This window comes from Plasmodium berghei (assembly GCF_900002375.2).
Source record: "Plasmodium berghei ANKA genome assembly, chromosome: 4".
Classification (NCBI taxonomy): Eukaryota; Apicomplexa; class Aconoidasida; order Haemosporida; family Plasmodiidae; genus Plasmodium; species Plasmodium berghei.
In genome coordinates, this window is record NC_036162.2 from 143,751 (window position 1) to 166,044 (window position 22,294).

Genomic DNA, 22,294 nt, shown 5'->3' on the forward strand with positions numbered 1-22,294 from the left:
TGGCATATTTAACCCTTTTATATTATAATATTTTAAAACCAACGAAAATCGTAAATCCGTTTAATTGGAAAGTCATATTCACGCAATGCCATGCTCTCTTTTGTTATGTATGTGCAATATTGTTTGAATGTTTTATGTATAAACATATATTTTAAAAATATAAATACTCTTAGTTTAATTCTATTAATACAACAAAAATTAATTACTGACAAGTAAAATTATAAATCAAGTATAATAAAAGGATTAAAAAAATAACAAAAAAAGAAGGGAAAAACGATGTTAATAAAAATGATTTATTAGCGAAATCATAAAGTATGCTTAATTAAAAAATGAATAAATAAATAAATAAATAAATGGGTAAGTGTAAACGTATAAAAAATATATACATATTGTATATACAACATACACACCCCAGAGCATACATAAGTTCATATATATGTATACACAATTTATACATACACACACAAGTATACACATAAAACGAGCTAATTTATGTTTTTTTTGCCAGTAATCTTTACAAACCCTACATATACACATCTATATATATTATATATATAAACATGCATACATGTGATTATGGATTTAAACAAGTTTTGTTGACACTGAGTCATCGTCTTCTTTCAAAACAAAATTTCCACATTTACAAAGTATAAATAATACTATGATAAAAAATATACATATAGAAATGTAATTTGCAACAAAATTGTTTACTATTGATAACAACATGATCACAGAAATAACAAATATTGAATTAACAAATGACATGAAAATTCCAGCAAAGTTGTATATGTCATATTTAGATTCTTTTATGTGCTTTTGGAAATTGAGTAATAGCCTAAAAAAAAAAATATAAAAAAATAAAAATAAAAAATAAAAATAAAAAACATATGCAATGATGTGGACAAGACAAAGATGTAGGTAACATGCAGACTTTTTTAAAACTTACGTTGCCTTCAAATTAGTCGAAAAAAAGATATAAAGGAAAGAACATATTGTGTAAAAAATTAAGAAAATGTAAATGTTCAAATATCGAATTAGAAGGAAAGGGAAAAAATATATAACAAGAGAGAATCCAGAAAGAAGCATTCCCCTGAAAGAAAAAAAAAAAAAAAAAAAAAAAAATGTGGATGCGAATATATAAAAAGTTGAGGATAACGAAATGAATAAGTGATATGTGTTGTTACATAGAAGGCTCCTTTAGGGCAATAAGGTTTTTTTTATTGCAATAATATGAAATATTTTCAAAACATTTAACCAAAGATATTAAAATAACTGCAATTAAAACTTTCATAAATAATGATTCAACATAAAAGAACTCGCATGCAAATATTGATGTAAAAGGAATTAACATCAATGTCGTTATATCTTCAACACTATTTAAAAACGATAAAGAAGATAAATAAAATAGTAATTTACAATCATTCGAAATATTTTTAAAATTTGTTTTAATATTATTAAAATGTTTTTTGTATTGATCTTTTAATGTTATTATTTCTTTATTTGAATATGGATCATAATTATCATTAATATTATAAACTTGGCTTTGAAGCACATATACACTAGGATATGTATTGGTATAATTAGTAGCATATTGATCGGATTTATTACTATAATTTTTTTCATAATATTGATCAAAATCATTTTCATTTCCTTCATTGTCTTTTATATTCCCTTCTTTAATATTATCTGGACTATTTTGAAGTTCATAATTATTATCATTGATATGCTCTCTTTTTGACGATGATTCTGCCCCTTCAAGCCCAATAGCATATACAACTAAACTTATAATTGATATAAAAGCAAAATATAAGGATGTTAAATATACAAATAAATCTCTATGATATTCTTGAGGAAAAAGTCGACCAAACAAGTACATAACAAATACAATAAGTGGATTAAATATAGTGAATGATACATCAAAAAAAAATTGATGAAGAGTTAAATATTTTCTATTGGCTTTTTCAGTAATTATTATATCATATTTTTTTGAAATATAATCAATTCCATTATTATCCATATCTACAATACTAGATAAGTTTATACACATATTGTCAACTATTATCAATAAACAAAATAAAAATTCAAATGATCCATCTATATAATATTTTTTTATATAATCTTTATATATAGAATATAAAATGGGTATGCATACTCCCCATAATATTGTTCTTGTAGTATTTGTTGCCAACAAAAAGAATTTTATATTTTGTTTTTTAATTAAATATAATGATATTGGAGTAAATAGTAATAAAATAAAAAAAGAAATTATTCTGTATACATAAAATATTGAATAATGCTCAAATAAAAAAAATAAAATAAATGGAGCTATAGCCCATTGAAAAGATGTTCTAATAATATTAAATATTTGGCCAACAATATATTTTTTCAAAACTTCATCATTAAAAAAAGAATCTCCATCAATACTACTACTTATAGAATTTGCATGATCAGATGAATAATTAATTTCATAAAAATTATTTCTTTTATCATATTTGTTAATATTACTATCTTCATTGTTATTTCCATGTTTTTGTTTTATACCACTTTTTTTTTTTTTCAAATTTTCATAAATTGAGTTATATACTTCACTAAACTTTTGGTTATCTGATTTGTTCTTTTTGTTATTATTATTTTCACCATTTTTATTTTTCGATTTATAATTATTTTCATCTTCATCTTCTTTTTTATCCATTTCATTATTTTCATTATCATTAAATGAACGATATGGTACATTTCCATTTTCGTCAGTATTTTTATTATTATCATTTTTACTTTTAAATATACCACGTTCATATTTATTTTTTTTCTTTTTATTTCGCCCATCATTATTCAGCAAATTATCATTTAATTCATTCTCCATATGTTGACTTACTTCATTTTCGCATTCATAATTTTCTTGTACATTACCATTTTCACCATTTACATAATATTCATTTCCTTCATGGTTTTCATTAATGTTTATATTTTCTGTATTTCCAGTTGCATAACCCACCATCTTTACATGAAAAATAAATCAGCGTATAATGTTATATTAATAAATATTAGAAAAGTGTATATATATACATACATAAATATATATAAATATTATGTATATATATTTTTTTCAATAATTGAAAATTGAAATTTAAAAAATTGAGGAAAAAAAATTAAGAAAAATATAAATTTAATTTATACATGCTTGTAAATTAAGAAATAAAAAATATATAGGTATTAAATAAGCATATAAACACCATAACTATATAGTACATATATATTGTGTTTATTTTAATTTTTTCCTGTTTTTTATTAGTTATTAATCGGCATAAAAAAAACAAATAATATATAACACAATTACTTATTTAGGGGAAATATATTTTTATATTTTTTTAAAATCATAGGAAAATTTTAAATTAAAAAAAACGGCAAAAACTGTTATAACATCCCTTTGTGTATTTATATATAGCACACGATCATTATATATTCTACTTTTTTTAATTAATTTAATTAAATTATATTGCTTCGACATTTATCAAGTATGAAATAAATAATAATATATTGAATAATATATAAAATAATATTTACATACATATATAATACATTATATGTGAATAACTTAATTGGGGAATATAGGGAATTCTGTTAACTATTTTTAATTTTTTTTTGCCCCTGTTTTTTTTTTTTTTTTTTTAGTGATAGAGGCGAGGAAATTTAAGGAATTTGAGAAGATGCACTATTATATATATAAAGACAACAAAACGAAGAAAATGTAAAAATTAAAATATAGAAATTAAAAAAAAGGGCATTAATATTGTACTACTAATAATATAAAGATATAACGGGCTTTACAGCATCAAAATAAAGAATAGTTAATTAGTAATGTGAATGAAAAATGAATAATAAATGAGCGCATATACATAATTTAAATATATATGTTATTATATTTTCCCATAAACTTAACCATTTTCTTTGCACTATATAATTTTTACTTATCCAATATTTATTACATTATTTATTGTTTATGTTACGGTAACAATATATATTCATTCTTTGCCCCTTTTTCTATATAGTGCATTTAAGACCCCCACCAAATGTCAAACAATTTAAGTTATATGTACTGTACATGTATATGCATATAATGTTATAATTATACAATATATGAATATACGCATTAATATGCTATATCCACATATATTATATGCATTTTATTCAAAGGAACATTAAAAATTTGTGCTCGTAAAGGTTGTGTAATAATTTTCTTATTCGTTATTTTTTTTGACCTTTATTTTCTCATATAAAATTACTGAAAATTGCATTTTTTATACATATTTATTTTTATTTCATTTTATTTTTATTTCATTTTATTTTTATTTCATTTTATTTTTATTTCATTTTATTTTTATTTCATTTCATTTTATTTTTATTTCATTTTATTTTTATTTTCTGAAAATGGGTAATTAGGGTTAACTTAAAAAATAATATTCATTCCCTAACCCCCCCCAAAATGAGTAAATACTATATTAGCAATATTGTCTTGGAGTTTTAATATTTTACTCCGCTTTGTTCATACATTTTTTATCTATAATACAATTATACATGTTTTTCACGAATTTAAAATGGCGTATATCTTTAAGAGAGAAGGGTGTTATAGCAAAAATAGATTAAGTGAGGTGTTTCGAAAAAATAAAAGTTTTGTTAATCAACTCATGTATGATTTAACTTCTTTTCATTATGAAAATTATATGAAAAATAAAATTCACAAAAATATTATGACCAACTATAACAGTAAAAAAAAAAATAATAATAACTCTACATAGTTCAAATAAAAATATTTGAAAGGGCACATGTGTACATATTTTGAGTACTATACAAAAATTGCTTATAAAAAATGTTCGTGAAAATTCACAACTTTATATTACTTCCCTGTTTTTATAGATATTGAAAAAATCCAGTCTATGCTAAATTTGATAAATGGGGACAAAGAAAATGCCTTCAAAATAAAAACAGGTATTTTTAATTCCTTTTATTATTTTTCTCGTATATTCTATTTGGTTATATTTATTCTTTCTCTTTTTTTGAACAATTATTTTCTTCTTATAGGGCACTTTTACTTTCGTAGCGGGGTTCCAGTAGTTACACCTTATATTCAGCAAACTAACGAATTTGCTGAAAATAATAATTATATATATAATTTTAAAAATTTAAAAAAAAAATATTTAAAAGACGTTTATGACTCGTATAAACACAAAATAGGGGGTACTGATCCATCGGTTCCTCTTTTTTACAAACATAAATAAAAATCTTTATCAAAATAGTCTTACATTCTTTAATACCTTTGTTTAACGATTACAATATTATGCTTGTCTATAAGCTTTTTATTTTTTTTTAGTTTTTTTATTCTGAACAAGGAATAATTTTACCCTTAAAATAATGCACACTTATCCCCATTATTACCTGAGCAAGACAGGTTTTTTGGGGGTATTATTCTTGTAGTACAGAATAAATAAAATACCATCCTATATTTTGCATTCAAATGTTTATATGAATTAAAATAGTAAAATTGCTTAAATATTAAATTTTATGTTTTTTCAATTTATTCGTACTGTTTTATTATTTTTTGCATGCGCAACTAAAAAACAATAAAAAAAAATAAAATAAATAAATAATAAATTAATTTTGTATTTATCTTCATCATGGATAAAAATTATGGGTTTAATATTCTACAATGTGAACATTTAATCGCTTAAAAATAATGAAATTAGAAAAAAAAAAAAAAAATTGTAGGAACAAGCTGAAATTTCATAAAATATTATAATCATAAAAATCATGAAAGCGAAATTTAAATAACGATGCATATAATATATGCATATAACAACAAATAAATATACAAGGTGTGCAATTGCACACAAATATGAAAATAAAATGGAGATCCCCCCCCCATGAATGCGTATGCATAGTGTGGAAAAATGCAAACATGCTTTTTTTTAATTTAAATTTATCATTATATTTAAGTTAGTTTTTCCACACTAGGCTAGTTAATTAAAAGGTCGGAATATATAGCATTAAGGTTGACTTCTAAAAACAAATCGTTGATGTCGTTTTCGACAGGGTTCAATTCTTTTAGTAAAATAAGCGTCTCATCTTTTGATTTTTTCATAGAGTATTTATAAAAGTTAATTTTAATTTTTTTAGCCAAGTATACTAAAACGAAAGGTATATTCGTATTCGAATGTATCGATATTTTTTTTTTTTTTTTTTTCGTATGTTTTAATATATCATGGATATCGTAATTTGTTAAGCATTTAGCATTATTCCAATTTTTGGTAGGATGGTTATATATATCAGAATTTGAATCTTTATCAATATTTTCAATATCTAAAGCAGATTCCATGGCATTAGTATTATCTAAATTTATATTATTATTTATTATTTCATCACCAGATGTGTCAGGTAATATTGTATTATTTTTTATTAAGGGATTTGAAAAAATACTACTTGTCGAATTACCTGACGATGTGCTTAAATTATAATTAGATGAAGTTTCATCATTAATTGATTTATATTTTTCATCATCTATATATTCATTTAGATAATGATCACAATAACTTTTATTTTTTATTTCATTATTATAATAAAGATTTTGTGTGTCAAATGGTTCATCTATATTTATAGATTTTTCATTATCATCATTTTGTTTATATTTTTCTTTATATCCACTACAACTTGTATTACTATTATCACTACTACTGGTAAGTGCGTGGCCCATCTCTATAGAATCATTGTCTTCTGTATAATCTGAATTACTTAAATTATTTTCATCTTTATTTGTAACAATTTGTGAATTTTCATTATTACCTTCTTCATTTATACTATCATCTTGGCTTGGTCTTTTTGCTGAACTATGATGGCCATATACTTGTTCAATTATATCTAGAAAAGCAACAAACTTTGATTCATCATTTTTATTTTTGTTTGTTATTAAATTTTTTTTCATAGTATATTGTGAGGATAACATACTCGGAATGTTACTTCCAATATTATTATTAACATTGGAAGTAATATTTATAGAATTGTTATTTGTATTATTGTTATTTTTGATTTTTTTGTTATTTGCCATTAAATGATAATTATAAATTTTTTCTTCTGTATAATTAAGAAAAATAGTAATCATATTATTTTTTTTTTTTTGTTTCATACTATTTTTTGGCATTTCGTTTTTTTTAGAGATATCTATATCTGGTTTAATATCTTTTTCAATTTGTGGTGAATTAGCATTTGGTATTGATTCATCAACAATAACAACACCTTCTTTTGTATAATTTATTGTTGTTATTCCATTTGTTTCAACACTTTTATTAATATTATATTCACTAGAACTTGTATCAGGTTCAATAATATTATGTGAATTTTGAATTGAAATATGATTTTTTATCATATTATTAATTGCTTTATTATAAACTGCTGGCGTTATATAATTACCCATATCTTTATGTGTTGAAAATGTATTTTTTTTTATAGATATGTCTTTAAAAAAAATCCAAGAATAAAAATTAATAAAGTTTACATTTCTTTTTACTAATATGTTAATAATAATTAACAAAGTTCTTAATAAACATAATACATCACTATTATCATATGTGTTAAAATCATAAATATAATTATCATCATTTTTGTCAACATTTTTAAGATTTTCAATAGCTATTTTATATTTAATGCGTTCAACATGATATATTTGTAAAATTAAAGAAATAAAAGTAGGTATAATTATATAAATTTCATTTTCATCATTTCGTATTATTATAGAACATATTAATATTAAAATTTCTCTATATAATTTTAAATCTGTACAATATTTTAAATATTCAGATATATTTTCTGCAATTTTTGGGAGATAATTCAAATAAAAATTCCAACTTCCTGATAAAATAATTAATGATAATTTATTAATATAATTTATTCTAGAATTTATAATATTAAATTTGAGAGAAAATATGCTACTAGTAGGTGGTAATAATAAATCATCAATATTTGCTTCATTTATTTTTTTAAAAATATTTGATAAAGCTTGGGTGCATCGTATATCAAGATTTGAAATACAATAATATAAATCGGATATTATTTTTTTTATATAATATCTACAATTATAATTATAATCTAATAAAAAATTTATAATTAAAAAAAATGGATATCTATAAAAAACGTTTTGTATATTATTATTATATAATAAAGATATATACTTTCCAAAATTTTCATAAAATAAATTAATTGCTGATTCTGTAATAAAACTTTTTACACCAATTCCTACAAAATTGTTATTATTAGAATATCCATTTATCAAATTATTATTATAATAATTATGATTTATATTGTTTAAATTATTATTTCCTGAATTTATTTGTCTATTTGCGCCAGAATGTGTATTATTCGAAATAGATACGAGATTATTATTATTATTATTGTTATTATTGGTATTATTGTTATTATTTCCAATTGTATTATTTCCATTATTTTTTTTAACTTCATTTTTATTATGTAAATTATTATCAAATTCATTTTGGCTTTCTTCAGCATTTTTAACATTAACTGCATGGTAAAAACACATTAACAAAAATGCTAATGAATTAATCGCTGCTATTTCTGAATAATCGTTTATATTAAAATGACTCTCAATTGATTTAGAACTATAGTTATGAATTATTTTTTTTATTTCGTCATTATCATTTAAGTTAATAAATTTTGATGTTTCATTTTTTTTTCTGAAATATTTATTAATATCAAGGTTTGAATTATTTTTAATATAATATATATTAAATGGATATACAAAACTGGGTAATGGTAATTGAATGTTATAATTATTTTTTATATTTTTTGCATAATAACTATATAGAGATATTTGAATTACAATATTAATTTGTTCAATAATTATTTTTTTCTGTAATTTATCATTAAATAAATAAGCATGATTTTTTTCAATTATAAATAGAATATATAAAAACCATATACTACTCATAACATTTTGAGAATTTAATGTTATTTTTTTTATTAACAAAAATAAAATATCAACAAAGCAATTAATAATTTTTTGAGATAATTGACATATATTTAAATATATATTAAATAAAAAATACATAAATGTGTTAATATTTATTTTATTTTTATATTTTTCATAATAATTTACAATATCTTCTAAAATCTTTACAAGTATATCTTCATTAAATTCCGTTAATAGTAGTAAAAATAATGATAATTTTTTATTTTCATAAATGTGTTTTTTTTTTTTTTTTTTATTTAATTTTTTTAAAAAAATTTTATTTTCTTTTTTTCCATGCTTTTTCATGTTTTTTAATTTTTTTAACATATTTTTATCTCTTTTTACAATATCATCTTCATCAAATGTTCCATTTCCGTCAATACTACTTTGCTCACTTCCACTATATTTGCTTGCTTCAATTTTTGTTTTATATTTTTTTTTTTCACAATCATCATCTTGTATATTAACCACATCATATTCTTTATCTACACCACCTGCATCATTATCATTAACATTATCATTACCATTATCATTACCATTATCAGATTTGTAATTAGGAATATTTCTTTTAAATAGTGAATACAAGTTGCTTATAAATAAAAATTCATTTCTTGTAATAAAGTATGTAATTTTACTAATAGAAATAATGTTGATTAAACACACTTTTAATAGTGAAATTTTTTTATTTTTTTTTTTCAAACTTGAAATATATCCATTATTATATTTACTTAAATTATTACAATTTCGATTTCCATCTCTATCTCCTAACATTTTATTATTATTCCAATCCGAATTATAATGCACTGATTTTATTAAATAGTTTTTATCTGTATAGCTATTTTCATTATCCACACCATTTTGAGATGCATTAAAAATGTTTTTTTCACAAAATTGATAACTATTACTATGCTTTCTTTCATAAATTAAATCAACTTTATTACCTTGAACTTGTTTTGGATTATCATTAACAGATAAATCATATTCGTTAATTAAAAAATTTCCTGATGTGTTTTTTTTATCATAATACGATTGTATTTCTTTTTCTTCTTTATAATAACAATCGTCTATTCTTTTATCATTATTTCTGGTTTTGTATGTATCTTCTTCGTTTTGTTCATAATTTTTATTATTTTCATAATTGTATTCATTATGTTTTCCTTTCCATGATGTATATTCCATATTATCATACTCATACAATTTTTTTTTTATCTTAAAATTATTTACAGAATTGTCATCGTAAATAATATTTATTTCTTTGTTTGTATTATTATTATATATAATATTTTTGTCAAAATTTGCATCGTCGTGTTTATCAAAGAACTTATTTTCTTTTACATTATTATTTATTTTATCATAATTTATATTTTCTTTTTCCATAGAATTATATTGTAAATTTTCTTCTTTTAATGCGTCATTCATTAAATCATTAGTTTGATATACTTTATTATTTTGAAAATTTGATTTATATTTTTTTGGATCAATATCATAACTAAATGTAAAAACTGAATTATCATTTCCTTTATCCATACTTTCATCTCGGTCAAATATATTGTGATTTAAATCTTTGTTATAATTTTCTGGATTATTATGTTCACTATTTACTTCATTATATATACTACTATTATTATAATTATATATACTACTATTATTATAATTATATATACTACTATTATTATAATTATATATACTACTATTATTATTTATTGAAATGTTTTTATTTTCGTCACAATTGATCAAATCTTTATCATTTTTGTAATAATAATTTAATCGCTTTTTAAGAAAAACATAAAGATTAAAAATAACAGAAAAAAGTGTTGATATATTTATATGTTGCATATTCAGATATTTGTCATCAGTTTTTATAGAAAAAATTACACAAAAAGGCTGAATAGGCACTTTATTTTCCATTAAGCTATTTTCTATTTCTTCAATTGAAATACTATTATAATCATATTTATATTCCTGTTTAATTTCATTTTTATTTTCACTAAGTAATTCATCTTTATATATTAATTTAAAAATTTCTAACAAAAATTGACAAAATTTTTTTATAAAAAAAATGTTTTTTTTTTTTTTTTTATCCTCGATTTTTATAATATATAATAAATCCAAAAAAAATACAGTCAAATAATATGTTTTCACACTTCTTTCTGTAATTATATTTTCTATTAAATAAATAATACTTTTTAAAACTTCTTTATATATTACTTTTTCATTTGTATTTAATATTATTGTCATAGATTTCCTTAAAACACTAAATATAAATACATCATTTTTTATTTTTTCATTATTTGCATTAATTATATCAAAATAATTATTACTAGCTATAATAAACTCATCATAGTTTGTATATTTTGTTGATAATTTATTTTCTTTCATTTTTATTGATTCTTTATCTTCATCTTTTAAAACAATTTTATTTCCAATTCCAGTTGTTAAAATAGATGGTAAAAATCCATAAATAACCAACTTTTCACCATTATTTTCATATCTAAATAAAACATACCTAATAAATCGAATTAGTTGTATTTGTAAAATATAATATTTTTTAATTGTAAAATAATAAAATAAAAATAAAAAGTGATGTATTGTTTCTTTATAATATATATACAAAATTTTGTTATATTCAAAATGTTTATTTTCATTTAAATTAAATATTTTATTAATAAGTTCAATAACATCTCTTTTAAATTCAAGTAGTTTATTTTGTTTAAATAAAATTTTATTATTTTTTTTTTGTTTTTTATTTAATTTATTGTTATCTGAATAATAATTAATTTCATTATGTTCGTTGGTTTTATTTGATTTAAGATTTATATTAGAATCTAAATTGTTTACATCTTGAATTCGTTCATTAATATAAAGTATTTTTAAAAATAATATAAAGAATACATCTAAATAATTTCTAAAATATAAAGAACTTATATTCCCTTCGGTACATATACAACACACAATAATATTAATATTTTCTTCATAATTTTTTAAAATAATTTTTTCTCTATAATTATAAATATTTTTACTAATTTTATGCTGATATAACCATAACATAAAATTTTCAATATTACAAAAAAAAAAATTTAAATAATCAAATCTACATTTTAACTTATTTAAAACAATTTCATAATTTTTTCGAATATCACAAGGTATATTTTGTCTATTTTTTATTTTATTTGGAATAGATTCTTTATCAAATTTTTCTCTATTTTCGATATTGGAATAATAAAAGTTATTTTGGTAGCCTATTTTTTCATTTCGATAATCTGTTTGGTTTCTATTTTCATATTCATTTCCAAATATATGATCATTATTCACAAAACTACATCTTGAAATGTTTTTATTCTTTATATCATATTTATCCATGGGTTCATTATTATCATCTCTGTTTTTATAAATTGCCATTTTTGAATTTTCTACTTCTTCTTTATCAAATATTTGTTCTATGCATGTTATTAATTCAAACATGCTTATAATAATGTGATCAAATATATATGGTATATTTTTTTTATTACTTTTTAAAAATTTGGCTATATAAAAGTTTATTAATATATTTCTTTTTTGATAAAGCTTAAATAAATTATGAGTTAAATTATAAAAATTTGAATGAATAATATGAAAATCACTTATTTTATTATTTATAATATATTCTAAAATTATTTTAGTATTATGCATTAATTTATCTGAATCTTTTGTTTTTAAAGATTGTCTTAATATATTTAAGCAATAATGATTATGACAAAAATTATACATATAATTTATATCAAAGAATAATTTTATAAAACATTTATTATGTTTTAATATTTTTATATAATTAAATATATATTTTACTAATTTGTTGGAATATATTAAAATGTTTGCTACAAAATTTCTATTAAATAAAACTCCCGATTTAACATTACTAAAATAATTTCGAAATGATGAAAAGTATATACTACTACTTCCATTTCGCCCATTATATTTTATTAAATCGTCAAAAAGATTTTTCATTTCATTATTTTTAAATGAATCATATATCATATATTCTTTTATATTATCCAACTCATTTATACTAAATTTACGTTCTTTATTTTTTTCAATTTGATTAATAATAAAATTATCATCCTCATAATTTTTATCATAATTAAAAGATATTTCCCTTTCGATTTGTCCATTGTTTTTATCATTTGAATATGCTTTATTAACTTGTTTATTTTTTCCTTTAATTTGATTAGGATTATTGTTATTTGTTGGAATTGATATATTGTTGGATTGGTTTGAATTTGTTGAGTTTTGTGATGTTTTTTTTTCCTCAGTTTTAATTTCCCTATAATTTAATAAAACGATTTTGTTAAAATTAATTCGAATAATATTTAAAAATAAATATGCCCAAAAATAAAACTTATTTGTATTTTCTTTATTGCAATTTTTTAAAATATTGATTAAAAAAAAACTACAACTATCATTTATTTTATCTTTTTCTATTAATATATGATAATTAAAAAATAAAAATATTATATATTCATAATTATTTGTAAAAAAATGAAATTCTTTATTTTTAATAATAGCATCAATTAAATTATATTTTAATTTACTTATATATTTTTTAAAAACATATTTTAATTTTTCATCCCATTCAAAACTTTTCTCTATTTTTGAATTTTGATTCTTTACATTTAATTCACAATTAGGATTATTTCTTTTCATTTCTTTAATATTATCAAAATTTTCGGCATTATTTTTTATATTAATCATAGAATTTGATAATTCATGTTTAGAATTCTTATCTATGTCACTTCGACAATTTTCATAACTCGATTGAATTATATTATTTGATTTATCAACATTGTATCGATAATTAAAGTTATTTTCAAAGTTTTGATTATTTTCATTAGATAACTCATTTGCAAAACAATTCACAACTCCTATATCATGAATAGCCATTTCTTTAAACAATATTCCAGTAATAATTAGAAAAAGAGTTTTTTGTAAATAAAAGTTATTATATTTAATTACAAAAAAATGAAAATAACATAAAGCAGCGTCCTTTCCAGGTATTAAGCGAATGAAATTTAAAAATTGATGATAATCGTTAAATAGATTCATAGATAAATGATTTTGAATCATATTAATTAATTTATTATTTAAAAAATTTACAAATATTAGTAATGTTGTACTGAATACAAATACAAAATAAAAATAGAATTTTTTATTTATTTCTTGGATATATTCAAGAAAATATGTCATAATATTTAACAAATTAATAAATTTTTTTATATATGCATTTATATTATTCTTAAATAGTTCTTCATCATTTTTTAAATAGTGAAATGTACACATAAATATATTTGTAATAGTTTCAAAACTTATTAATTCGATATTTAATATTTTCTTAAAATATTCATTAATATTGCTGTTGTCTCTATTTTTATAGAAAAATTTTAACAAATATAAAAATATTTTTTCCATAATATATTTATTAATATTTATATAATCTGTATTTTTAAACAAAATAAATAAAACTTCTAATATGTCTATTGGATTATCATTAAATTTATTTTCAAGAATATCTATAATAGTTTCATAATAAATTTTATAACTTTCTAAATTTATGTTATCCTTTATGTGCTTATCATCATTATTTTCATACATATATAGATATTTAAAAATTCGTCTATTTAATCCCATATCTGATTTGTGTAATAAAAACATTACATTTCGAATTATTATTTTTTTACTTATTTCATTGAATAGAATACTATTTGGTGAATCATATTTATTTTCTTCACAATATGTTTTGTTCAAATTTTTTTTATAAGATTTGCCATTAACTATTTTTGTATTAATATATTCTTTTTCATTTTTATCAATTTCATTAATATTAAATATGCCTCTTTTGGGGAATTCATTATTAATTATATTTTCTTTTTTTTTTCCATTTTCAAAAGAAGTATTTTTTTGAATTTTATCATTATTATTATTATTAAAATGGCTTGTTGAAAAGCTTTCAGAAAATTGAGAGCATATGTTCCTTTTCACATTTATATTTCCATCTTTTATTCTAATATTTGAAACATTTTGTCGCAAATTATCATTATAAGATGTTATGTTATTTTTATTTATAATTTGACCTCCTTTATTAAATCCAACTCGGCTAGCATTATTCAAATTTTGAGATAAACTCAAATCGACTTGTACATCATATAAAGGAAAATTATTTATAAGTAAACTTAATGTAATTCTTTGATTTAATATATTTTTATCATTTAAAGAAAATATTAATGATGATAATACTAATTCATCTTTATAAGGAAGTAATGTTCTTATTCTTTCTTTGGATAATAAATAAATTTGTGGACTAAATGAAGTTTCTAAAAAGTTTAAAACATTTGTTCTTATTTCTGAATGCCTTAATAATAATAACCATAAATTATTAAAAAATATGTTTTCCCCTATATAATTATTTATTGAATATATATAAAGTAAAATGTTATTATCACTATCTACTACATTAAAAAGGGATAATAAAAGAGCATATGTAAACATGTGAATATTTTCTCTCAAATTTAAAATTGATTTTATATTTTTAAAATATATTGTCTTTAAACTAATTGTACAATGTAACATAAACTCAAAAATTCCTGAACATAATATATGGATATTATCCATAAAATAAGTTTTTTCAACTTTTTTAAATATTGATCCATATATAATTAAAGCTTTTGAATGAACTCCAGATGGTAACATTGGGTTTAAACATTGTGATAACCTTCTAAATAACAAAAATTTTGATGATATATCTAAAAAAACTTCATATTTTTCTATTGTTAAATATAGCTTTTGTAATATGTTACTTAAATCAGCCCATTCTTGTACTTTTTCGAAAAGCAACAATATATTTGTTACATCATTGTTTAATTTCTTTCTTAAAGCTCGATTCGATTCGGATCCTTTTTTTATCATTTTTTTTTTTTTTATATTATATCTTTGTATTAATGCATATGGTCTATAGGATGTGTTTGAAAATTACACAATTTTTCAAATTATGGATAATAATTTGAGATGTAATGAAATACAAAAATACAAGTTCTTATGTCTGTTAATTTACATGTACACATAAAATAAAAATAAATCGCTAAATAAGCGAGTTTTAAATTTTTTCACGATTTATTCCTTATTTAATTCATAAACTATATTGCTCACAGAAATAAAAAAAAAATAAAGAATAATCAACTTTATTGCGGTTATTAAATCTATATACTTTTTTGGGGAGGGGGGGGAAATAGAAAAAAATCAAATTATATATGATATATAAAACATTATAAAGAATGAATTTGTAAATATAAATATGTATATGTGTGTGTTATCTCTTAAAAATGCAGTAAACTTTTCAATATAAACATGTTTTTACAAAATGTTATCCCCTTTTTTTTCACATTTATATGTAAATTTTGTATATCTTAAAAAAAAGGGAGTGAATAGCATTATACATACATATATAACATAATTTTTTAATAATAAATTTTAAAATATTCAAAAGTTTAATTTAACATATAAAAAGAATACAGAATGTTTTAAAAACACAAAATGCATTATTATTGCAAAAATGAAAGAAAAAAATGCTTAAAATGTATGTTATTGTAAAATAACAAACTTATGAAAAAAAAATATATATGTATACATTCGCAGTTATGAAACATATCACATTTTATAATATTAACAATGTATATATAAATATAGTTAATTGAAATAATATAACAATAAAATTTTAAAAAATCCTATTTTTTTATTTTAATATAAACACATTATAAAAGCAACATGGTTTTTATTTTTTTAAATCTCGAAAAAAATATAACAATAAGGCGCGCAAAATATATAATATAAAATAATTATACATAAATATAGAAAATTATAATGTAATAATATATTTTTAAGTATATTATTTATTATGTAACAACACATTATACCTTTTCCCACTATATCTTGTATTTTATCTATATATCATCTATATAAAGTAAAATAAAAACAGTCAAATAAAAGATTTGTGAATATTCGTTTTTTCTTAATTCATGTACATATTATTATCGCATAATAATACAAAATTTAAAAATATGCATTACTCTTTTATGCATATAATTTTCATATAGTACTCAAAAATATATGATAATATCCCCATATATATATTGCTCATAAACTTGTAAATATTTTGATAAAATATAGTAGCGAAAAATGAAATATATATTATATATATATAATTAATTCAAAATAAAAAATTTGTTTAAAAATATTCTAAATTTTTAAAACACAAATTTATAAAGTAATTATAAAAAATTCGATTTATTCAATTTTTATAAATATATACCAAATAGGTTTAAAAACAAAGAATATCTTAATGACTAAACAAAAGGAAATGCCAACAGATTGGGGAAGTCAATAAATTTTTTATCGCTATCTATATTGTTATGATATTTTTATTTAATTTTTTTTTTACTATTCTCATTTCTTTATACAAATAAAATGGTAAAGAAAAAAAAACAAAAACTTATGATAAATAGTAACTTCCTATTTATACGTAAAGCACATACATAACTTTTTTTTTTTTAATTAAATTTTTTATTTTATAAAATATACTAAATCATTTTAAGTTCCTTATAAAATGTATTGTTAAAAATTTGACATAATATTCTCAAAATATATATACAAAAATAAAAACGTCCACATAGCATATAATAACAAACATAATTTGTGCAAGTTATATAATTGTAATTTATTGTGTATATTTGCGTTAATTATTTTAAATAATTTCTTTATAATGGCATAATATATGTATTAAATTAAAAGAAAAAAAAGTGTTCGTAGTTTTTAAAAAGTTTTTAAATATAAATGCATTTATGTATGCAAACATGTAATACGTATATGTATGTGCGGAAAATATATTACAAAAAAAATGTGAATATATAATTTGTCTAGTATATTTGGATATCTAGATCCAGAGTGCAATAAATAGAGCAAACGAGTCTAATATTCGTTCTAAAGTTTATTTTTTCATATTTAGAATAACTGGACAATGATCTGATCCATAAAAATTAGTGTGAAAAACACTATATCCATGTATCTCTATATTTTCAATTTGATTAAGTAAATTTTTAGAAACAATAAAATGATCGATTCGCATTGCTCTATTACATGATTTGCCAATAAGAAATGGACAGCGCCATGTATAAATATTATCATTGATATTAGTTTTTCTTTTATATGTTGGATCGTTTTTTATTTTATAATTTTCAAAATATCTATATGAATCGATTAAATCGCCATTTTTTAAAATTGTTTTAAAATTTGCTCTTTCCGCATCTGTACAACCAGGTTGTCCAATGTATTCTTTAGGAACATTTCCTTTTTTCATTTTTCTAAATTCTATAGGATGCGATAAATCAACATCTTCAGGTGCAATGTTTAAATCTCCTGTCCATATCAGATTTTTATTTTCATTTTTCATAAACAAAACAAATTCTTTCATTTGATTGTCAAATAAACTTCTTCTTTTAAATTTTGTTTGGTCAAAACCATTATTAGGCGAATATGTAGATAATAAATAAAAATTTGAAAATTCTAATAATATTATTCTACCTTCATCATTATGTATATTAGGATCTGTTTCAAATAAAAGATTATACCGAACTGATTTTACTTTTATAGATTTTTTAACTAATACTAATTGACCACTATATTTTATATTTGCTAAACTAAAATATCCATTATATTCTTTAAAATCATTTTTTAATATTTCCTCAACAATTTTATAATCTATCAAACTTTTTTGATCTGTATTTTTTACAGATCCCCTATTTCTTTCTTCCCCTTCATTTTTTTTTCCTCCATATACTTTGTTATTTACATTTTTTGACTCATTTTTTGAAATGTTTAAAGCCGGAAGCCGAACTTCTTGAAAGCACAAAACATCTGCATTTATTTCGTTGACGAATTTCATAAATCTTTTCCACTTTTCTTTATTTTTATACCTTACAGTAATGCTATTCATATTCCAAGTTACTATTACATTTACATTTTTCCTGACTTGTTCAGGCAATTCATTCTTTTTGTCATTTTCTAAACCACCTCCAATTTTTTCATTTTCTAAACCACCTTCAATTTTGTCATTTTCTAAACTACCTCCAATTTTGTCATTAGGGTTTACATCTTTTATTTCACATTCCTTTTTAATAATTACTTTTTTTTCTGTTTTGATAGTATCATGAATTGTTGGAATTTTAAGGCCAACTATTTTATCGTGATGTGTTTCCAATTCCTCTGATTTATCATTTTCAAAAGCAGAATTAAAACTATTGCAGACGTCAAAAGTTTTTAAAACATTATCCTTATTATTAATTTCTCCAATATTAGCAGTTGTGGGGATTCTACCCGATACCCCCCTTTCATTTAATAAAACTAATCGAGTTTTTTTATTTACATCAAAATCACTACCCCCATCCAAATAAGTATTTTGTCTTTTTTTTCCATTTGGGATATTTTCCATTATTTTTAGTTTATTATTATATTTTTCCCAATGATTTAAGTGAAATTCTTTTAATTTGATTGTTGACAAATAACTATATTTTTTGTTAAAAAAAAATAAAATCCGAAATTTTTTTATATTCATTAATATGTCTTTTCATTGTTCAGAAAAAGTTATTTTTCATATAATATACACATACATGTATTCCTAATTGTTTATTTTATATTTTGGATAAAAAAAAAATATATAATATTCTTTACGAATGTTATCTTCAAAAATGTATATTTATTATTACTTTAAAATGCGAAAAAGAAATGAATATACACAAAATGAATTCTTTAAAATAATCGAAACCAAATAAGCCAATACTTGAAAAATATTTATTTTACTAAAAACAAAACACAATTTATTTCCTTTAAAAATACAAGAAAATATTTTAAAATTATTTAAAAAAAATTGTTTTTTAAATTAAAATTATATAATGTGTGTGCATACATAAATCAAAAAAAATATTTTTTTTTCATTTTGAATTTTATTAATATCTTTACAAAATCATATATTCCTTTAGCTTGTATTTTCATTAAGATTATTTAAATGAATATGGTAAACTGTTAAACTAATAGCATTATTAAGAATAAATGGCAAAGAAATTCGTATAGTCAAATCACAGTTTTAACCTTTTCAAAAATAAACACACATACTACAAAAAGATCAAACTATATTGAATTTTAACGAATTAAAAGGGATGCTTATTCCTAATATATTAATTAATTTTTTATTACTTTTTTTTTATTATCTTATCTTTTTGTTAAAATTTTCAATTATATATGTAAAAAAACTCTCCCTTTTTGAGCCCAAATAATACACACATTCCTCCTTAAATCTAAAAGGTAAATATATATTTTGTGATCTTTATATATTTCATTTTACTATTCCAAAAATATAGCAATTATATATATTCACACAAGTTTACATAAATCTAAAAAAATATCAGTCTAATTAGTGTACTATATTTATTGGTTTTACATATTATTCAAATTTATTTTTTTCATACAATTTAATAATAAGACTTTAGTACCAATTTTGCATAATTTGATATATTTAAAGTTATAATAAAGTTACCAAGTTAACTTTAAAATTGAAAAAAATAAAGAATTATTCACTTACATATATTCAATGTGAAAATCTTATATAAGTTAGATTTGGAAGGAAAAATATATTTAAAAAAAAACACAGATAAATATGAAAAATATGTATATATGCTTTTCCCTATTTAATAATTAATTTTATAGAAACCTTAATATGACTCCCCTTCATTTGGTTGCGATAAACGTTTGTTAGCACTTGAAAGCATTTCTTGTCTTAATGCAATTAATATGGTTTCAATTGTATAACTTCTGTTCCAGTTTTTTAAAATGTGGAGGTGGCTTTTCATGACCTGAAAAATGAACAAATGGCCGAGTATATAATGACCTCTCATTTGTATTTTGTTTTTTTTATTTTTTTCTTTATTTTTTCTTTATTTTTTTTTCTTTATTTTTTTTTTCTCATTTTCAAGCCTTGATCTTACATTTCCAGTGCTGTCAACACAAGTCATTTCAATTTTTGTGTCAAATTTAACAGTTGGAGGAACATCTGGATAATTTTCTCCGCAAAAAACAGTTAATGAATAAATACGATTTTCAAAAACAGTTCCGGGTTGTCCAAATATAGTACATGACCAGTTTGATAATGTTATATCATCTGCACTTTCTAATCCAAAGGAAACACCTTCACTAACATTCCCTTTTTGGCCCTTTTCTAATTCATCTAGTAATCTAAAACTTCTTGGAACAATTACCTGTCAAATAAAAAGACAAAAATAAAACATTATTAGCATTATATCATTTAAACATATTACATAAATTATTTCACTATGAAATGGCTTTATCCTTATTCCTGAATTTTTTTTTTTTTTTTTTTTAAATACTTCTCCCATTTTTTGGTATAAGAAATAACTAAATATGTTATAGCAAAAAAAAGGTACAAAAATGTGAACTGGGTTGTATGCAAATTTTCTAAGTCCTTAGTTATTGTCTGTGCATAAAGAAATAAAATCGCAAACATGTATGTATGTATGTATGTATGTATGTATGTATGTATACATGTACAGTATTGGATAAATAAAAGGATTATTTTTCGGGATATTAATTAAAGTATCCATATATAAATATGTTATTGTTCTTTTTAGAAACAAATGAAAAGCTTTAACTTGTTTATATAAAAATTCATTTTTTTATTCTTACATTTGTCAAGGAATAGTATCGTTATATATTTCTTATAATTATTAAATTTGCATTTATTGTTTTTTTCAACAATTTTGCAATGATAAAACTGTGTATTTATGTTTTTCTATTTATGCTTTTCTATTTATGTTTTCCTGTTTATGTTTGTGCTTTTTTTCCTACTCTTTTATTGCGCTATTCCGAGGTAAAGCCATATAGAAAATAATAGTACTAAATAAAAAATATGCAGTTTTTTATCATAAAAATTATTAAAAAAATACTTAAATATTTTTAGTTATTCAATTTCTTTTATTCTTTTAAAAAAATATATGCAGTTTTATTCACATTTTAATCCCTTGTATGTGTATATATATGTACATTATATAAATATATATATATATATAATTTCATTGTATTTATTATTTATGTGCTTAGTGTTTAAAATTGACTTTGGCTCCTCAAAATTCATTATCTTTTATTTTTAGAATTAAATATATATATATATATCTACTTCACATTATTAATATATTTTTA

At 20.2% G+C, this 22,294-nt stretch overlaps 5 protein-coding genes across 5 annotated transcripts; 1 reads left to right on the forward strand and 4 right to left on the reverse strand.

Annotated features, from left to right (window-relative positions):
- Positions 1-582: 582 nt before the first annotated feature.
- PBANKA_0403800 (conserved Plasmodium membrane protein, unknown function) lies at positions 583-2,995 on the reverse strand (the record flags this gene model as incomplete). The annotated part of the gene is made up of 3 exons (XM_034568068.1): positions 583-835; positions 947-1,090; positions 1,185-2,995. 3 exons carry the CDS (start codon positions 2,993-2,995, stop codon positions 583-585), a joined length of 2,208 nt encoding a protein of 735 aa, XP_034420095.1.
- Positions 2,996-4,592: 1,597 nt separating this feature from the next.
- On the forward strand, positions 4,593-5,273 carry PBANKA_0403900 (conserved protein, unknown function; the record flags this gene model as incomplete). Its single annotated transcript, XM_034568069.1, has 3 exons — positions 4,593-4,761; positions 4,912-4,983; positions 5,077-5,273. 3 exons carry the CDS (start codon positions 4,593-4,595, stop codon positions 5,271-5,273), a joined length of 438 nt encoding a protein of 145 aa, XP_034420096.1.
- A 734-nt stretch (positions 5,274-6,007) lies between these two features.
- PBANKA_0404000 (conserved Plasmodium protein, unknown function) lies at positions 6,008-15,943 on the reverse strand (the record flags this gene model as incomplete). Its single annotated transcript, XM_034568070.1, has 1 exon — positions 6,008-15,943. The coding sequence occupies one exon, from the start codon at positions 15,941-15,943 to the stop codon at positions 6,008-6,010; it is 9,936 nt and encodes a 3,311-aa protein (XP_034420097.1).
- A 2,074-nt stretch (positions 15,944-18,017) lies between these two features.
- On the reverse strand, positions 18,018-19,640 carry PBANKA_0404100 (DNA-(apurinic or apyrimidinic site) lyase, putative; the record flags this gene model as incomplete). The annotated part of the gene is made up of 1 exon (XM_034568073.1): positions 18,018-19,640. The coding sequence occupies one exon, from the start codon at positions 19,638-19,640 to the stop codon at positions 18,018-18,020; it is 1,623 nt and encodes a 540-aa protein (XP_034420098.1).
- A 1,153-nt stretch (positions 19,641-20,793) lies between these two features.
- PBANKA_0404200 (ubiquitin-conjugating enzyme E2, putative) lies at positions 20,794-21,474 on the reverse strand (the record flags this gene model as incomplete). Its single annotated transcript, XM_034568074.1, has 3 exons — positions 20,794-20,934; positions 21,067-21,336; positions 21,466-21,474. The coding sequence occupies 3 exons, from the start codon at positions 21,472-21,474 to the stop codon at positions 20,794-20,796; spliced, it is 420 nt and encodes a 139-aa protein (XP_034420099.1).
- Between the last annotated feature and the right edge of the window lie 820 nt (positions 21,475-22,294).